The 19,073-nt window shown below is 38.0% G+C and overlaps 1 protein-coding gene across 1 annotated transcript in view; it reads left to right on the plus strand.

Moving 5' to 3' along the window:
- The window catches only part of LOC118006482 (sperm flagellar protein 2-like), a 165,982-nt gene that overhangs the window by 87,975 nt on the left and 58,934 nt on the right, over positions 1-19,073 (plus strand). The window contains exons 18-23 of the mRNA XM_034999156.1: positions 299-457; positions 4,255-4,329; positions 9,152-9,300; positions 13,782-13,909; positions 13,993-14,131; positions 18,472-18,609. Of these exons, the coding sequence (XP_034855047.1) occupies positions 299-457; positions 4,255-4,329; positions 9,152-9,300; positions 13,782-13,909; positions 13,993-14,131; positions 18,472-18,609 (788 nt within the window). The remainder of the gene's footprint in view (positions 1-298; positions 458-4,254; positions 4,330-9,151; positions 9,301-13,781; positions 13,910-13,992; positions 14,132-18,471; positions 18,610-19,073) is intronic.

Consider the following 19,073-nt stretch of genomic DNA (forward strand, 5'->3'; position numbering starts at 1 on the left):
GAGTGCTGCTTGGTTCTTCCGTCGGGCGATCCAGTCCAGGTTCCGTAACACACACACGCACACACATCATCATCATCATCATCATTATCCACAAAGTAAACAGTGTTTCTAACCAGGCAGAGAAGGCTTCAAATCCTAGCTTTAAGGACTGGATGATTTAAGGGAGAGCCTTAAAACATGAATTTAAACTTAAATCAGTATGGGCAATTTTATATTAATTTAGGCTTATCTTGGTTCAAGTAAAATAGCGGGTGTCTAGAGTCTCTAATAAAGGTCCATTCTTCTTATCTTTTCGAAGTTAAAAAGAAGTTAGAAGAAAAGGAAGCTGAGAAAAAAGAAGAAGTCCCCCTGGCTGAGCCTCCGTCTCCTCCTCCCCCTCCCCTTCCTTCTCTTGAGCCAGAAAAGGAGAAGGAAACCCATTCACAAACTCCTCCAGCAAAAGGGAAACCACCATCAGGTGATTGAAAGAATAATTTATAATCCTGTTTTCCAGTTTCTTATCTTCGCTTAGAAAAGAATTATAAATCGCAGTACCAATGCCCTTATTTAGATTCAGACTTGGAGCAACTTCAATGGTATGATTAGGTGCTCAGACAGAAGTGGGAAAGTCCTCAGTAGCTAAGAGCGTGGAGGGAAAGTGGAGTCCTCCTACCCAGTTCTTCTGGTTAGAATAAGGCCACAGGTGAGAATAGGAAGGGCACAGGAGAATAACCAGAAGGAACTTAGAGCAGATCAAAAGGACGGACGTCTGTTTGCTGAACTGTAGACTGATGTTTTTTTGTAGAGTGAGAACATCTTCAGAAAATGAGAGTTAGTATAGCTAGTTGTTCATAAGAATAAGGGAACAAATCAACAGCATTCATCAGGGTCTAGAATTCATATGTAACTTCATCATCTGTGGGAGTATATGTGATAATAAAAGGATAGAAATGAGCACCTGGCTTCTCAGGAAATGTATATGTTTGTAATTTATAATATATACGGATAAAGAGTTTGTGTAGGGAGTATTTTTTTAGCTTAAGTTCTTTCTACATCTTTAACCACGAAGGGCCATTAACTTAAGTGGTAGACAATAAATATAATGACCCAAGTGAAGTGCTCAATCGTTGCTGTGCACGATATTGGTAGAATGTTAGTATCAGTTTGGTGCTGTGTATAAGAAACAAATGTGGCTCTCGGGTCTAGTTTTAGCTTTGTAAGTAGTTGGCTGTGCATTACAGAAGTCGACCCAGGAATCTTTGATCTTGTGTCATCATTGTATTTTTAAACTCCAGAATTTTTGTGCTTCGTGGACATTTGAGAAGGATGTGAATTTTTTAATTGAATTTATTTATATTAAACAAATAAATTTAAAGACTTAAGTAACATATATTATGTTCTATTAAAGACCATTGTATTCCAATAAAATGGGGTTTGACTAAAGGCAAAACACGCAAATTCTAAAGAAATGTTTTTTTTATCATATGAAGAATAAAGCACAAAGCCATAAATTAAATATATATGCCCTTTTCCCACTACCTCATTAGGAATTAAAAAAAAATTCAGAGGTCTGGAGGAAAAATAGAAATCTGTTTAGAACTGGGGAGAAGGGGCGCCTGGGTGGCTCAGTTGGTTAAGCGACTGCCTTCGGCTCAGATCATGATCCTGGAGTCCCGGGATCGAGTTCCGCATCGGGCTCCCTGCTCAGCAGGGAGTCTGCTTCTCCCTCTGGCCTTCCTCCCTCTCATGCTCTCTGTCTCTCATTCTCTCTCTCTCAAATAAATAAATAAAATCTTTAAAAAAAAAAAAATAGAACTGGGGAGAACAGTTTTCACAGTGGCTCGAGTAGCCTAGACTTATCCATTGTAGTCCTTTAACCTCTGACCATGGCTGTCCTACCACGACCTCCCCCTTGGTCCGCTCGAAATCTGGGTGACCTGTGTACCTGAGCCATTCCCCGAAACCAATCTCTGGTGTTTCTGGTTATAACACAGTTCAGTCTTTAAGTTTCTGAAGTTTGCGTGCGATTTTAAAATTGTATTCTTGAATACTGTGCATGGGAGGAATAATAAAGCTATTGTTGCTTAAAAGAGTGCTTGCATCTGTCTCTTTTTTTCACCAAGGACAGGCCTACTGCCTGATCTTTAAAAACTTATCCAAGTGTTAATCTCCAGAAGCCTAATTACTGCCTTCGAACAACAATGCCTTAATGGAAAGAGATCTCTGTGCTCGTGGGCATCGAGGGGGCAGTAGAGCGAGGCAGTGAAACGGGTGGCTGCCCTTACAGCTCAGGGAAGCTTAGTGAAGCAATTTTAGAGGGGAAAGTTCCTGGCAGGTTTGTTTATTTTTATATAAATAATTAACAATTTTTTTCAAATGAAATGTTTTTAGAAATGAAAACCTGAGGCTTCTGAACATGTCCATCTCAAACACCCAACTACAGTCTTTAGAAGTTGAGATGAAAAGAGGAATTACTGGGGCACCTGGGTAGCTCAGTCGGTTAAGCTTCTGCCTTCGGCTCAGGTCATGATCCCAGGGTCCTGGGATGGAGCCCCGCGTCAGGCTCCCTGCTCCGTGGGAAGCCTGCTTCTCCGTCTCCCACTCCCCCTGCTTGCGTTCCCTCTCTCGCTGTCTCTCTCAAATAAATAAATAAAATCTTTAAAAAAAAAGAAAAGAAAAGAGGAATTATTTACCAAAAATTAAAAAAAAAAAAATCAGGGTAGAAACAGTAAAGAAGGAGGCATAGGGCACTGAGTACAGTCATTTTGTCCCCATATGGTTCTGCATCGTATATAGTTCTACATTTTATATCTGCTTCAAATGTACTTGGGATTAAATCTGAAGGAGTTCACAGTTAACATTCTATTAAAGGGTCTATTATCAAATCCACTACCAAACTTCAGAATTCAATTTAAAACTTGAGCTGTCAGTGTGACACAATATAATAGTACTATATCCATGCTGCTATTTAAAAATATTTTTTGAGATTTCAGAATCTATTTTAGAACTGATTTTAAAAAAACAGGTAGAGTAGATGTTGCCCCAGCCGAAATTAGACTTGCCCACAATGCTTTATAAATTCAGGGTCCTTTATAAATTCAGATATCTCTATCTGTAACTTCTATTCTCTGTTGCCTTGTTTAGAGCTAGTTTAGAGCTAAATAGTTGGTTACCCAAAGTATTGTTATTAAAGGAAGTAGGAGCTTATCTAAACTTTATTGTTACTATTATTAAGCTTATTTCTAAAAAAAGCAACTAGTTCAAATGTTTGGTTTTTATGTATTTGTTTGTTTGTTTACTTATTTTTGAGTCTGGCAGTCGGCTATTTGGATACTTAAAAGTCTTTTTATAAAGGCTGACCAAGTTTAAGGTTAATCCTTTTCTATGTCTTCTTTCTATGAAGTCTTGGTTGTTGGATCTGAGAAGTTTAAATATGGCATGTGCTATACATTTACACATTCTTATAATTATCACTTCTAAATATAAATAGTAGGTCAGACAGTGTCTCTCCATCATAGGCATTTAAATTGTCCCATATGTCCATCCTTCCAATGAAGAATAAACTATAGCCCAGGGCAAAGAGTAGATAATGATTGAACTTGTTTGGTGAATAATGTGGAATATAGGGATTTTTTTCAAGGAACTAATTTATTATTTGGGATGCCTTATTGACCTTTAGATGATCAGTTTTGCGTTTTCCCCCTTCCAGCATAGTTTTGAACTAGAGTTCAAGGAATCCAAGATAACCATATCCAAACCATCCTTTACATTGCAAGTTATAGTCAATGCAAAACAGAAATGTAGAAATTACAAGGCGTGAGGTCAGGAAAAGCTCAAGGATGCATCATCTCAAAACAATGTGGTTATTCAGCTCTTCCTCAAGGTGTTTTGGCATCATCTTATTACAGATTTAGTTGTCTTATTGTATAAGGATCATTTAGTTGAAATAAATAAAAATAGAGCCATATGCTTCAAATGAACTTGTAACTAACTTTTAAAACTCTGCAGGTTATGTTGCATTGAAGAGTTTACAATCAAGTCCACTACCAAATATTGATACTAAACTTCTCAGTGTGACAAATCAAATAGCACTATCAGGGCTGTCATTCAAAAAGTTTTAATCCAGTCTGTCTTCAGGTTAATTTTAGCTCAAGTGAAGACGTCACAAATATAACTGTTTATCTGTGAGAAATAGCATTGGATTGTGTATGAGTAATATAGCCCAGAATATTAAAGAAAATCATCAATAATGTTTATGTCTTGAATTTTGTTTAGAGTCCTTGCATGGTAAGCAAGAATCTCTTCAGGAAGGAAAAGGGAAGAAAGGTGACACTTCACTCAAAAGAAAAGGTACCGCAGATAAAGATAGATATGGTTCAATGTAATTCTGCATTTCCTAACTGCCTCAGGGAAGAGAGCCAGATTTGTTAGTTGTATACACTGAATACTTCTCTTAGGCCTTGTAAACCATAAGCCCTTGCCAAAGAATATAACCTCAGTCGTTCTGTAGCCTGGATTTTAGCAAAGGTCCTGCTGAGAAAAGTGATGTTTGTGGGGAATAATTTAGAGATATCTAGTATACAGAATATCCATTCATCATAGAAATTATAGGTGTTATCCTTGGGCTAAGCTATGCCATCAGAAAGCTATGCACTGAACCATATTTTCTTGAGCTCTCATCAAATTGCCTTCACTGATATGCACTTCGGTATAAAGTCCTCAACTCCCTTCACAGTATAACATAGCAGTGGAGGTGAAACTTTCATTATACCAATAATAACCTCATATTTTATTTTCTGAGGGGATAGTATGCCCACTACATCATTTAATGGCCCATATATGAAATCCTAGGTGAGAAATTTCATTCAGAATCAAGGGACAGGAAACTCTTCCTCTGAGTGGTTAGATAATTAGCACATCTAAATGATGATACTTCCTTTTCTATTTTGGCTGACCAGAAGTTCAGAACCAAACTAGTGCCCGTATCCATGCAAGGGTACCTAGATCTCAATATCTGCTTTCTAATACCTCTCCCAGTTTTGACCTTCCACTTTAAGTTGTACTTGTCCTCACCCTAATTTCATGTAATTTTTTTCTATTTTATTTTAACTGTTTCTGTGAAATAAAGGGGGTAAAATTTTTAAGTAATTGATAGTTGACAGAAGAAAATCCTAGATTCGTAACAGCATCTTAGTTAGATTTATGGTGAAGCTGCTATAACAACCAATTAAAGATTGAAATGCAGTTATAAATATATACAGTTGGCTTTTTCAGGGTATATTCACATGGGGTTGTCATGAGTGTGTACCTTTTCTTAACTTTTCATTATAAATTGCCAAATGCAGTTGCAAGCCAAGAGTGTGCAAGTTCACATAATGATGGGCTGAAAGGATCTTTATTTTGCCATTTAAAAATACATAACCATGATCCCAAAGAGAATTTCATCCTTCTCTAATTATGTAACATGATATATAACTAGAGCCACCTGATGAGTTAACACTGAGATATAAATTTTAGCCAAAATGTTAAGGGCTATAATTTATGCTCAGCTCTACTGATTTACTAATAGGAGAATAATTTTTGCATTTACAGTATTTATTCCTTGCTTTCTCATTGTGATCAATAAAAGCAAATGAAGGATCATCATAGAATCTTCAAAAATACAAATTAAAAAAAACAAATTAAATATACTATGCATATTAGTTACCAAATCAAGTTAATATAATAATGCACATGCTTTAAGAGCATCCTTATTTAAAAGTATACACACCCCAAACAAATCATAAGCAAATACAAGTTCAACCAGTAAAATATATACATTGGAGTCATGCAGTTAGCTCAATTTAAGTAACTAAGAATTTTCAAACATTTTTTACTTTTATTTTACTGGATTTCTGTTGTGTTAAATAATATTTGAAATAGGTGAATTTGCAATCATGATTTAGAAGTCTTTCTGTTGGGGTGCCTGGGTGGCTCAGTTGGTTAAGCGAATGCCTTCAGCTCAGGTCATGATCCTGGAGTCCCTGGATCGAGTCCCGCATCGGGCTCCCTGCTCAGCAGGGAGTCTGCTTCTCCCTCTGACCCTCCCCCCTCTCATGTGCTCTCTCTCATTCTCTCTCTCTCAAATAAATAAATAAAAAATCTTTAAAAAAAAAAAAGAAGTCTTTCTGTTACATAGAAATGCTGTTTTTCAGCATGTGTCAGGTTTCCTCATTAAAAGGAAGTTACGATTTTAATTCTTAGTATTTAAAATTAACATCACTGGAGGTGAACACAACTGATTGATTATCCATTTATCTCATAGGTCAGTTGATACCATTATAATGAGATCATCTCTTCTGGTTTAAGGAGCTATCTCCTTTTTTCTTTCTTCAAACTTACCTTTATTTCCTGCTGTTGACATCTTTGACTCAGTCCTATTCTTCTCTGCATAATAGATCAGTCTCTACCCTTCTTCTCCCAAATCTTGACACTGAAATGCCTTTTGCCAAGTGTATTTTGGTGTTCTTAAATCATTTCTTATTCTCTTCAACCCATTTGCCATTGTCCCATGTTATTGATTCATAAAACACAGCTTTTCAACCCCATGATCTTACCTACCACTTGTTAATTAGGGGCTGAATGAAGAAAGTTTTCCCTAATCAACTAATTGCAGAAAATACTGAATTAGGCCAAGTTAAAAAGTTTTTAATGCAGGATTTTAAAAAATATATCAATATGCATCTCTAAGGAAGTGGGAAATACAATATGTAATATCCCAAAATATTTTGGCTGCAGAATTCTCTCTTGGAAGAGTATCTATTGGGGCTAGAGTTTTATGGAACAAACATCAGGGAATGATGTTGTCTTTAGTTCCACTGGCCTGCCCACGTGTTGGCACTGGCATCGTCCCAGTGCTTGCTTTCCAACTTGACTTACAGTAATAGGTGCTACCAGGCCACTTAGCAGTAAATGAAATGTCAGTGTTATAAACATCAGTGACATTTAACTGGAAGGGCATGGAAAAAGATAAAAGGCTAATGAAATTGAAATATCTGGCTGCATCCACCAGAACAGTGGCTCTTTAAGTGTGGTCACCTGGGAACTTACTAACAACACAAACACTTGGCCCCACTCCAGACCTACCAAATCTAAAACTCCTGGAGGGGCCCAGCAATTTGTGTTTTAACAAACCCTCTAGGGAATTCTGATGATCGTTAAAATTGGGAAACTATTAAACTGGAGCCCAAGGATTAATCCTGTACTGTAGCCATTGGAATATCAGAAACACTCAATTATTTATAACATATTTTTTATATGTCCCATCCCCCAAAATATTTCATTTGGATTGCAATTTAGGAAAAACATACATATGAACTGTTTCTATTTCAACATTGAACGGCTACACTGGGGACTAAACAATCCAGCTTTCAAGTGAAAGCCGGTCTCTCATTAGAAACTGAAGCTTCCATGTGGTCGGGTGAGTGGTACTGAGGAAGAAACGCCCCCCTGTTACATTTAAGATGCTGGCAGATTATGTTCAAATCCCTATGGCATAGATACATTTTTATTCATTCAAATTTTGTTTTTCCCCTTAGCATTTTCATTGTTAAAAAATAGATATAAGTTAAATGGAATCAAAGCACGATAGTCCAAAAAGACTACCTGGCTCTTAGTTTTCACTGACTGATCATGTTATTTAAGAAAAGAAGAAAGAAGAAACTCATTTCAGTCTCACATTTACAATTGCAAAGTTCTTCCTCTTAGGAATTCTTCTTAGAGAAATTCATCTTAAAGTGCCCATAGTGTTATCATTTTTATTTCACCAGATTCAGGTCAAATAACAGGAAATCACCCTATTGAAATATATATCAAATAATGAACATTGTTGGTTATTGCCTGAACAAAGATTTTCTTAAATTTTTCCTAAATGTAAAAAGAGCTGGATATAACTTTAGACCTATAGATAATGGATACTATTTTTAAATGTGTAAGTAGAGGTCACCTAAACTCTCCATAAGACATAATTGACAATTTCCCCTCTACTTATAATCTATATAATTTAACTAGCATAAAAGTGTAAGATATATTTACTTTTCTAAATAGCATTATCATTAAATAATCCTCATTAAGGAAATATAGCTTGGGAGATAAAGTATTCCCAAATCTATAGGTGTCTATAAACTGCATCTAAAATCTCAGTAATTATTCTGAAGGTAAGTGCAATTTAAACAGAATGATTTTCTAAACCATAATAACCTTGATCCTTTAAGGAAATATTAGGCTTTCTGAGTTCCGCTACTTTGATGAATCACAGGATCTTTCAGACCATAAGAGTGCCATGCCACCCAACTGATCTAGATTCCTTTCTTTATGCTCTCAGGGGGAGTGAAGCATATGCCCTTTGTGGATTCTGAACTGAACATTAGCATTCTTTCTCTTCCTCCTCTTTCTCCTCTTCTACCTCCTCTTCCTCCCTCCTCTCTCTTTCTCTTCTCTCCCCTTCTCTCTTTCTTATGCCTTAATTCAGCCAGGCTTATGGCACAGAAGGTACCTTCATCCATACTCCCTGAGTGTAGCAAGAAATACAGTTTCCCACTCAGAAACCCTGTGTCTCAGTCAGGGAATGTTGGAATATTCAGGAGCTACAATACTCACTGTGTCTCCTTCCCCACATCCTTCACTGACTCCGGCTGACTTACAGTAACCTCCTTCCTTCCTACTCCTCCCCTGAGCTTCAAAACAAAAACAAAAACAAACAAACAAACAAAACCGATCAAGAGCACTGCTCATAGTAGACTTACTCTTTCTCATTCAGGATGGAGAATTTAATTTGCTAGTATTTGCAATAGTAAATGAAATGCAATTTTCAGTGTAAACTTTGTTCATTATGGAAGCAAGGACAGAGACAAAAATAAAATACCAAGCTGCTTTTGATAGCCAACTGGACAAAAAACCTGAGTGGCTTACAAAACAAAACAAAACAAAACAGAACCCCAAACCTGTTCCTGATATTATTGGTTAATTTGGAGGATGTAGAGAATAGGGTGTTTGATTTTTTTGATTTGCTAAGACTCCCCAAAACTGCTTAATGAGTTGCCTGAAGTCCACAGTAATCCTAGATTTATTCATCCACCAGAATCTGGTTCCATTCATCTACTTGTAGTGGAATGATTTATTATGTATATTTAAGGTTCTCCTAAAGGAAAATCACCAGGAGGGAAAGCGCCAGTAAAGAAATCACCTGCCGATTCTACAGATGTGTCACCTGTTCCCATAGTGCCACCACCACCTAAGCCAGGAGCCGAAGAATGGGTCTACGTGAATGAACCAATTCCTGAGGTATGGCAGTTTAGATTGAAGCTAGTAGAAGCTAGCCTTTCTCTTGTTTATAGTAAGATTCACACCATTATTTGCACCATCCAGGCCTTTTATAGCTGGTGATATGTATGCTCATCAGAAAGCCAAGGTGAGGGCACGCATGGTGATGAGCACTGGGTGTTATACTCAACTAATGAATCATTGAACAGTACATCAAAAATTAATGATGGACTATATGTTGGCTAACTGAACATAATAATAAAAAAAGCCGAGGTGAATTTTTGACACTATTCATTGAATCACATTGTATCCTCTCTCTACTCCTTCGAGTTTCTGAGTCATGCTTTGAACCACTATTAAGTGCTGAAAGCAGGAGAACAAATGGGTTCTGTGAGGACCAATTTTCTCCCCAAGGACAAGCAGAGATGCAGTTTCCTGGAAGAATGACTTCCTCAGAACACATATCCAGCAAATTATAGCCCTCCATCCATATTCTCATGTCTGCATTGTAATGCTTTCAAATGAAGTTTAACTTCTGACTTTTTACAAATAGAAGAAACTTTTTGAAGCTAACTAAACTAATAAAAGAACAGGTCACTGTCTGGCCTGAGAACTTTAAATAGGTATGCCAGAATAAGGTGAACTCTGGGAACTCCCTTCAGTTCTTTGTTCTCTGACAACTGCAAAGCCCAGTCTCCACGTAGGCAAAGCTGGTTGCTTCAATAGATAAATCATCTTAAGAAAATCACCAAGAATGGTCTTTCCTTTCACACTTTTTTCAAAGACAAATTGCTCTATAAAAGATGCAGCCCCTTTTTTTTTTCACTGCAATCCTCAGTGAATTCTTACTCTTATGAACTCTGAGCACTGACTGCTTGGGCCAGGCATTTGAGACCAATGATGAATTTCAGTGGTTGTGCTGTTGCTGTTATTATTGATCTTTCCTAGGGAAATGTCTTATATCCCCAATTAGATTATAACCTCTTTGAAAGAGGGTAAGAACATGTGGGATAATTGACTGTATTCAATACAGAATCAAACACAACATAGATTCTTGATGAAGCTCTAATGATTTAATTAATTTACATTGATAAGGAAGCTAGAACAGAAAATGTTTGAAAATGACAACATTAAATGATACAATTGTAGATGAGTGTAATATCACTCAGCCAAACGAAGCTACTTATTGAAATAAATACATTAAAAAAACTTGTCATAGAATCGGGATATAGAAATGGTTGTTGGGAAGTAGATAAAACTAAAATGATATTATTTGGCAGGGTTGGGGAGTAAGAGACAAAAATATTGAAATTTAATCCTTAAATCCAAACCTTGAAGCTCATGAGAGAAATAAATACATAGAGGACAAGAAGGAAATAGAGGGCAGAAGTGAAAAAATAAACGTTAACCCTGAGGTTTGGCACCAGCTCCCATGTAGATCTTCTAGCAGTCAGGATTCTGGCAGAAAACAGATGATAATTTAAGGAGAGTTGAATAAAGGATCAAAAATAAGGGCACATATAAGGATTTGATTATTACCCCCAAACAAGGGGTAGCTGGGAGCCATATGGCCTCTAGGCCTGAAAGGGTGGGGAAAAGGAGCAGATGCTTGGAAGCCAAGAGGACCTCTGTGTGGAGAGGGCCATCTGGCAGGAGCGGAGGCCTTCAGCAGAGGGATGTAGCCACCCACAGTGACACAGCAGAGGGGAGTGGGGAAATACAGGACCAGACCTCATGTTCTTCTTGCTCTCCCATCTCTTGCCCAGAAGATGGAGGGTAAGGTTGTTTCCTGAAGTAGTTCACATAAGTTAGCCTTCCAGGGCACTGAGCAGCCCGAAGAATGAAGGATAGGAACTTGGTCTGTAGGAACAATGGGAAGATATGCAGCACAGACCTCTACCTCTAATAACCTAAGTGAAACCATGTGGAGAACACATTTTGCTACAACTGGAAGTAGTCTAGAGCCTAGAAACAAAGCAGCCACATGATCCTCTCTAGTCCTTTTCCCACCCTAAGGTTCTCACCCTTTGGCAGGTAAGCTGTAGAGCTTACCTGTCGAAGAAGAAAGACAGATGCCCAGTTAAATTTGAATTTTAGATTATCAATGAATTTAAGTGGGCTTCCTATAATTTATCTGGTAACCCCAGTTCCAGGCCATCCAAGGACCCCATATCTACCTCCCTCAGTAGGCATGTGGACAGAGAAAGAGAGGAAGGGGGAGAGGAGAAGAAGAAGGGGAGAAGGGAAGGTAGATTGAGAGAGAGAGAGAGGTTGAAGAGATTGAGAGAGATTGCTTTCAGATCTGGCTCTTCCAGGTGGAAGCAGCAGCCAAGTTCCAGAAGAACCTGGGTCCTACCCCCTTTGTCAGCCAGAAGGAGGGGTGCAGAGAGAACTGAGAAGGCAGTCAGAGTGAGAGATCTTTGTTTTTCAGCTTCTGAAGTTTTGGAGCATATTTGCTTTGGCTACTGATTTCCTATTATACTCAGTCTTACCCAATGAAAAGAAGACTATTTAATTGGAAAGTATAGATCTGAACATCTAGTCATATCACATAAGTTCAAGTGCCCAGACCCAGAAAAAATTATATCCTAGAGACTGGAAGAACCTATAGATTTGAAATTATCAACAACTCATAGAAATCACAGAGGATATGGGAGATTCCAGAAGACCAGATATAGGAAAATACCTAAATGTTTAATAAAATGCTGATGGGATTTAATAACATACAGACCAATACTCCAAACATTAAACCCTGACACAATTTGAGAGAAAATATTAAAAGTCTGACTTCTGAGCATGTATAAACTACAAAAATGATCACCCAGAGCCCACATAGTTTCACTAAGTCCTGCTGAACTGGCCCATTCCTTTTCCTTGACAGCAAGGTTGACTAGATGGATCAGGGAAGTACCATAAACTTTGTATATCTTGAGTTCAAAATAGTATTGGACAACTTCTCATGAAGTTCTTATAAACAAATGAGATCTGTGAGCAGGGTGTTAATTCAATTAGGTCTATTCCTAGGTGGTAACTCTCTATGCACAAAGTGTGAATTAATGGATTAAAGTCATCCAGGAGGGAGGTGGAGTAATGGGGCTTATTTAAAATGGTCTTTAGCACCATTCTGGGTATCATGAAAAAGTAGAAACCAGAGGCAGGAACCAGGGGGGAAAAAAGGTGTCAAAATAATGTCAGAGGAGCATTAAAGGAACCGTAGGTGTTTAAACTAGATAAATGAATACTTCAAATGTGTCTGGACATTAAATTATAGACTTTTAGAACTAGATGGAGCCAGCCAGTCTCCTAAAAATTTAACTAATGATAAAATTGGGTTCAGGTGAGTCTACGTAGTAAAATTTATTGAAGGCCTGTTACGTGCAAATGCTGTACTAGATGCTGAGCCTAACAAAACAAGTTTCATCCTGAATCCCAGCCTACCTCTCCCCATTGTCTTCCAATATCTGAGAGGCTGTCACAGGGAAGACTGTTATGAATGTAGTCTCCCCTTCTCCAAAGGGCACAGCTAGGGCTGGGAAGTGGGAACTACAGGAAGGCAAACTGCTGCTCAACACAAGGGAGACTTTTACAGTAACATAGTTGTGTGACACTGGAGGGCCTGCCCTGAAAGGTATCAGTGAGGTCCACGGAGGGATCATTCATCGCTAGTATTTAGCATATCTGAATTGGAAAGGAGATTAGCCAAATAACCTCTCAGGTCTCCATGTGTAATTCCCTGAGTAAATAAATGCACAGCCAATGAGGGAATATTTAGTACAGAGAATTTATATTGAATATAATATGTATCTTCAATTTTATTTCATTTTGATTATTTCTTAGTTTTGGTTATTTATTTGTATTATCAAAGATAACCTAAAGAAACTTTCTAATTTTCATGGTACACACAGCAAAGATAAAACCACTTGGGCAAATTCAGAGAAATGACTCATCACCACCCTGACATGAACACTAGATATTGTCCATGATAGGCAGTTTTCCAACTTAGACAAAATATGACATCTATTTATTCATTCAATAAATATTTCTTGGACACCTATTATGTCCCAGACGCTGTGGTGATTATAGGAAAAATGGTAGAGTGGTGACTAAAACAACCATTGTTCTCATTGTTCTTTATGAGACTGATATTCTAGAGGTGAATATGGACAAATGAACAAGCAGTTGCCATTAATGTCATCCCTACTATACTAGCAGAAAGTACAGGGGCTGAGATAGAACTCTGGAATGTCAGGAGGTGACCTTCAAGACTTTTTGGATCAGGGAAGAATTTCTGGAAGAAATTTATCTGAACTGAGACATGAAGAAGTATTTGGAATAGAAATTAGTTGGGGGAGAAAAGAAAAGGAGGGGCAAGAAGTTTCACAGAGAATGCATTAGATAGTTCCATCTGCATCTTGTTCTTCTTGCTTAGTATTGCTCTTTTGACTCAATTAGTCAGAATTGTCACTTTGAAATGATTAATTTTATGCTTTACCATTTAACAGGAAATACCTTCCTTTTTAGTACCTTACTGGGAACTAATAGAAAATTCCTATATAAACTCCATCAAAACAGTACTCAGGCATCTGAGAGAAGAACAGCATTCTGTGATTTCTTACTTATATGAAGTTAGGTAAGTAATGTTTCCAAAGTCAGAATTCTGTAGTCTATAGGCATGTCATGTGAGCTCCATCTCATTCTCTTACTGCCTTACAGAACAAATTTCCAGCATTTTCTGCGGCGTCCAGATCACAAACAAGATTTTGTATCTCAATGGCAGGCTGATTTCAATGCTCTTCCTGATGACCTGTGGGATGATGAGGAAACAAAGTCTGAACTACACCAAAGAGTAAATGTAAGGAAATCTGCGACCTGCTGCACCAGGGTCTCCACACGAGAATATTGTACTGCAGAACCCTAACTCATTCCCTTTTTCTTCCATGAGGTGTGAGGGTGAGGAGGGAAATGGTTTGAACACTTAATCTGCCAACTTCCCAGAGCAATGGCTCTTCCAAACTTCAGTTGAGACTCATGTTCTCAAAATGATAACATGGTGGACAACACTTCCAGAAAGAGGAGCCAAGTCCAGCAAAGCAAGAGCATTCTTGGCATCTGTTTTGTAGACCCCTAACCCCTTTGTTTGGCATTGTAACTATCTCCATGCCTGGCATTAAGCACATACCTACCTTGAGTGCGGTCATATGGTTGGATGATGTCAGGGAGAAGGGGAATGAGGGAACTTCATGGAAAACCTAAAGGGCTGCCAATATTGAATCGATCCTTTGAGGGAAGGTACCAAATCTTATACATCTTTGTATGTCCAGCAGGCACAGTGCCTGGCCCTTAATAGGCAGATTTTCATAAATTCATAAGTGGAATATATGACCCTGATGTTTTAGAAAAGGACTTCTGAAGTCCAGGAAGCCTGATTTCAATTAGGAAGTTAAAAACATTGAACTTTTTAGAAATATCAATTCAGTCAATAAAGTAGAGAAGCTTCTAATAAAAATAGTCAAGGAAAGACGAAAAACTTCAGGTAGAAACTTGGATAGATCCCATTGTTTTTGACTTTAGTATTTTCATTATAATTAATTACCAAATAGTGTCTAATTGCCTTATTGATATTGTCACTGACCACATAATTATTTTTAAAATGTTTTGTTTCATTTCCCAGTGACAAATTTTGTTATTGCTTTAAATTTTGTCCCTTGCTTCTAATTTTGTTGCATTGTGATCTGAGAATTAGGTATTTAGAGTTTTGACTTATTTAAGTAATTTCAATAATATTTTAAATTTATCTAAATTTTTCAGTTGCCTTAAACATAGAAAATTTTTGTTGATATTCCATGGGTGCTAGAAAATAGCATATAGTCTCTATTTAGAAGGTTCAATAAGTTTAGGCCAAATCAACCTTGTTAATGTCATTAGAATGCTTTTTAGCAGTGGATTCTCAGCAAGAGTATATTGTAGGGAAACTTAAGTAGTTTTCGAAAATCAACCTGCCTTTGCTTCCAGCCCTATGTCCAAACTCAGGTTTAGGATGGGCCCCATATATCACTTTCATTTTTTTTTAAAGATTTTATTTATTTATTTGAGAGAGAGAGAATGAGAGACAGAGAGCATGAGAGGGAGGAGGGTCAGAGGGAGAAGCAGACTCCCTGCCGAGCAGGGAGCCCGATGCGGGACTCGATCCCGGGACTCCAGGATCATGACCTGAGCCGAAGGCAGTCGCTCAACCAACTGAGCCACCCAGGCGCCCCTATCACTTTCATTTTTTAAAGTGTCATAGAAACAATTACCCTTTTGTTACATTTTTATATCTACATAATCTTGCAAAAACTATTGAAATAATTACCCTTTTGTTACATTTTTATACCTACATAATCTTGCAAAAACTAATGGAAGTAAGTTAAAAATCCCTATGATGGTTACATTTCTATCCATTTGCCTTGCTTTATAGATTTTAATAGATTTAGTAGATTGCTTTACAGACTTAATGTAGCAGCAGTAAAGCTAACCTGAACATGTACGTGCTGGCACTGTCTTCCTGCATCCTCAAGACAGCCCTCTGAGGTGGGAACTAGTAATATTCCCATTTTATGGATGACAAAATATGGTGAAGTAAGTGTCAGATCTGGAATCTGACCCCACACCACCACACTCCCTGGCCCATGCCCGGAACCATTCATTAAGCTGCTTTTCTGAAGCAGCGTTATTTGACATGTGAAGAAACGTGTCAAGCTATTTCTTCATGGTCTCCTATACTCTTTAGAGTATAAAATAACCATCTTTGCACCAAAGTATTTCTTTTGTGTTGAATTCTACTGTATCTGATATTAATACTGTGAACCTTGCTTTATTTCTTATTTGTGTTTGTCTTGTATAAGTTTTGACTTTTGACATTTTTTTGTCATTTTGTTTTATGTGAGACTCTAGTAAACACCATATAAATTGAATTTGGGCTTTTGACCCAACAGAAAACCTTTGAAACTTTTGTAAAAGTGTTCATTTTTAAAGATTTTTGTCTGCACAACCTTCACAATTAATAGCCATGAGTTTTTCTTCAATACAGCCCACTCTTCAATACAACCCACTCAGGAATATATAATAATTCCCTAATTCTTGTCAAATGAAATGTGACAACCAGCCATGCCTCTGGGTAAGCTCAGACCCTCTCTATGCTTGGTCAATGTCCTTTTTCTTGTCTTATTTCATTCCACTTCTGAGAAGTTAATGGAGAGGTTCTGCTATTGCATTGTCCCCACTCTGCCATCAGAAATCTGAACCACAGAGATGCTAGTACTTGCCAAGGCCTCACAGTGAGGCAGAAACAAAAAGAAAACTCTTCGGGCGCCTGGGTGGCTCAGTCGTTAAGTGTCTGCCTTCGGCTCAGGTCATGATCCCCGGGGTCCTGGGATTGAGTCCCACATCGGGCTCCCTGCTCGGCGGGAAGCCTGCTTCTCCCTCTCCCACTCCCCCTGCTTGTGTTCCTGCTCTCACTATCTCTCTCTGTCAAATAAATAAATAAAATCTTTAAAAAAAAAAAAAGAAAACTCTTCTACCTCTCAAAAATGTACAAATGCTTGGTAAGCACAAACCAGTATGCATTGAATATCTGCTAGAGCATTTGTGGAAAGATATCAAGGTCAGCTCTATAATAATGGTGTTTTGTGCTGATACTTAGCATAGGACTATAAAAATGGCTGTGATATTTTCATTTTTACGTGCAGTTCCCTGAAGGTAACAAATCAAAATGCTAAGAGTCCCATTAATACAATATCACAGAAAAAGAACCCACTGTGGGCACTAGAATGAAACTGCTTGCATTAAGATTCCTGGCTCCACCACACTGAAACCACAGCCAAGTGACTTAACCTCTCTGGGCATCAATTTTCTCACCAGAATTTACCTCCTGGTTATTGTGGGGATTAGCGAGGTAATCCATGTAAAGCACTTAGCACAATGCCCAACACATAATAATGTTTGATAAATTATTATTTTGAAACCTGTCACATTTTAATTGACTGTATGCATTTCATTAATGGGATATTTTATTAAACAGATATTTTATTGCATGGATAACACGATATTCTTATAAGATTATAATAGTTTTTATTAATCAAGGAATTACTGTATGCTAAATACTATGCTAAGTGCTTTATATACATAAGCTAATATATTCTATATGGCACATCCAAAAGGTAAGTTACAGATAAAGTAACTGAGACCTGAAATAGTGGTGTAGATTACTCAAGAGCACGGCTCATCTCCTGGATCCACGACCTACTTATTGTGTGCCTTCAGGAAGATAACCTTTCTGTGACTTCTCTGCAAAATGAACATTATAATATATTACCTCAGGTTGTTGTGAGGCATTAAATGAGTTGATAGAAGTACAGTGACTTACGTTCTGATACACTGATGCATGTAGAAAGACCTCAGTACATGGTAGCTATTGTTAGTTTTGTTATATAAATGGCAGAGCTGGGATTTTAAAAGATTTTTCTTACTGCTAGCTCTTTAGTACAAAGCTAATTTTTGGACAATCTTATTAAGCTCAGACAGCACTTCTTGGTGAATGACATGTTCCACTCATGATTAGTGAACAAGCCTATGCCCTTGGATTAAATACAGCTGCATATTTCTTCCACCAACAATACGCCATTTCCCCATAAATTCCCTGAAAGGACTTATTTATTTATTTATTTGTTTGTTTATTTAGAGAGCAGATTGGGATGGGCAGAGAAAGAGTAAGCAGGCTCCACACCCAGTGCAGAGCCCAATGAGGGGTTTGATCTCACAACCTGAGATCATGACCTGAGCTGAAATCAAGAGTCCGATGCTTAACTGACTGAGCCACCCAGGCACTCCAGGAGTTTTTCAACTAAACAAATTTTCTGAGAAAGGATTAGAATACTACATAAAACATAGCCATCCATAAATAAAGTGAACTGCAGTGGATTTGTGCTAGACGTGGGCATATGATTTGGTGAGCTGGTCTTATAAAGTAAAGGCCTGGCATAGAGTAGAAGCAAAATAAATATTTATTGAGTGAAGGAATAAAATGCATGAGTGCATTAGGTCTAATTTTCTTTGGAGACATTTTTAAGACAGGCAAAGGATTCTAGTTTTATTACACTGAGGTAATTTGAGCCACAATTGTAAAGTGTAACAGTGATGTTTCTTTCTGCTCAGGATTTACGAGACCGCCTGTGGGACATCTGTGATGCTCGGAAGGAAGAAGCAGAGCAGGAGCGTCAGGATATCATTAACGAGAGCTGGTTGCAGGACTCAATCGGAATAACGATGAACCATTTCTTCTCATTAATGCAGGTAAGAGAAGCCCATCAACAACACAGGCTCTTGCCTCCACAGCTACATCCCGTCCCTCCCTTTACAACTCCTTTGGGAGCATGAGGGGCCTCTTCAGGCTCATTTTACTCACAGCACTCTGCCTGGCCTGAGCTGCAACTTGCTGAGGAATTTAGCTGAACTAAATAATTTTAGCCCGGGCCAAACAAACACTAGAACTGGTAGCATCCTGGGGCGCCTGGGTGGCTCAGTCGCTTAAGCGTCCAATCTTGACCTCAGCTCAGATCTTGATCTCAGGGTTGTGAGTTCAAACCCCATGAAGCTGGGCATAGAGCCTACTTAAAAAAAGCAAAACCGAAAACAATAACAGAAACTGGCAGCTTCCCAAGCAACCACCAACCAGCTTTGTTTCCAGGTGGCTTAGAACTGTGGAGAGGGACAAGATCTCGAGATGCTGTCTTATACTGGTTGTTACCTCATCATCC

The sequence above is a fragment of the Mirounga leonina genome, unplaced genomic scaffold, assembly GCF_011800145.1.
Source record: "Mirounga leonina isolate KUSES-001 unplaced genomic scaffold, KU_Mleo_1.0 Mir_97, whole genome shotgun sequence".
Taxonomy (NCBI): Eukaryota; Metazoa; Chordata; class Mammalia; order Carnivora; family Phocidae; genus Mirounga; species Mirounga leonina.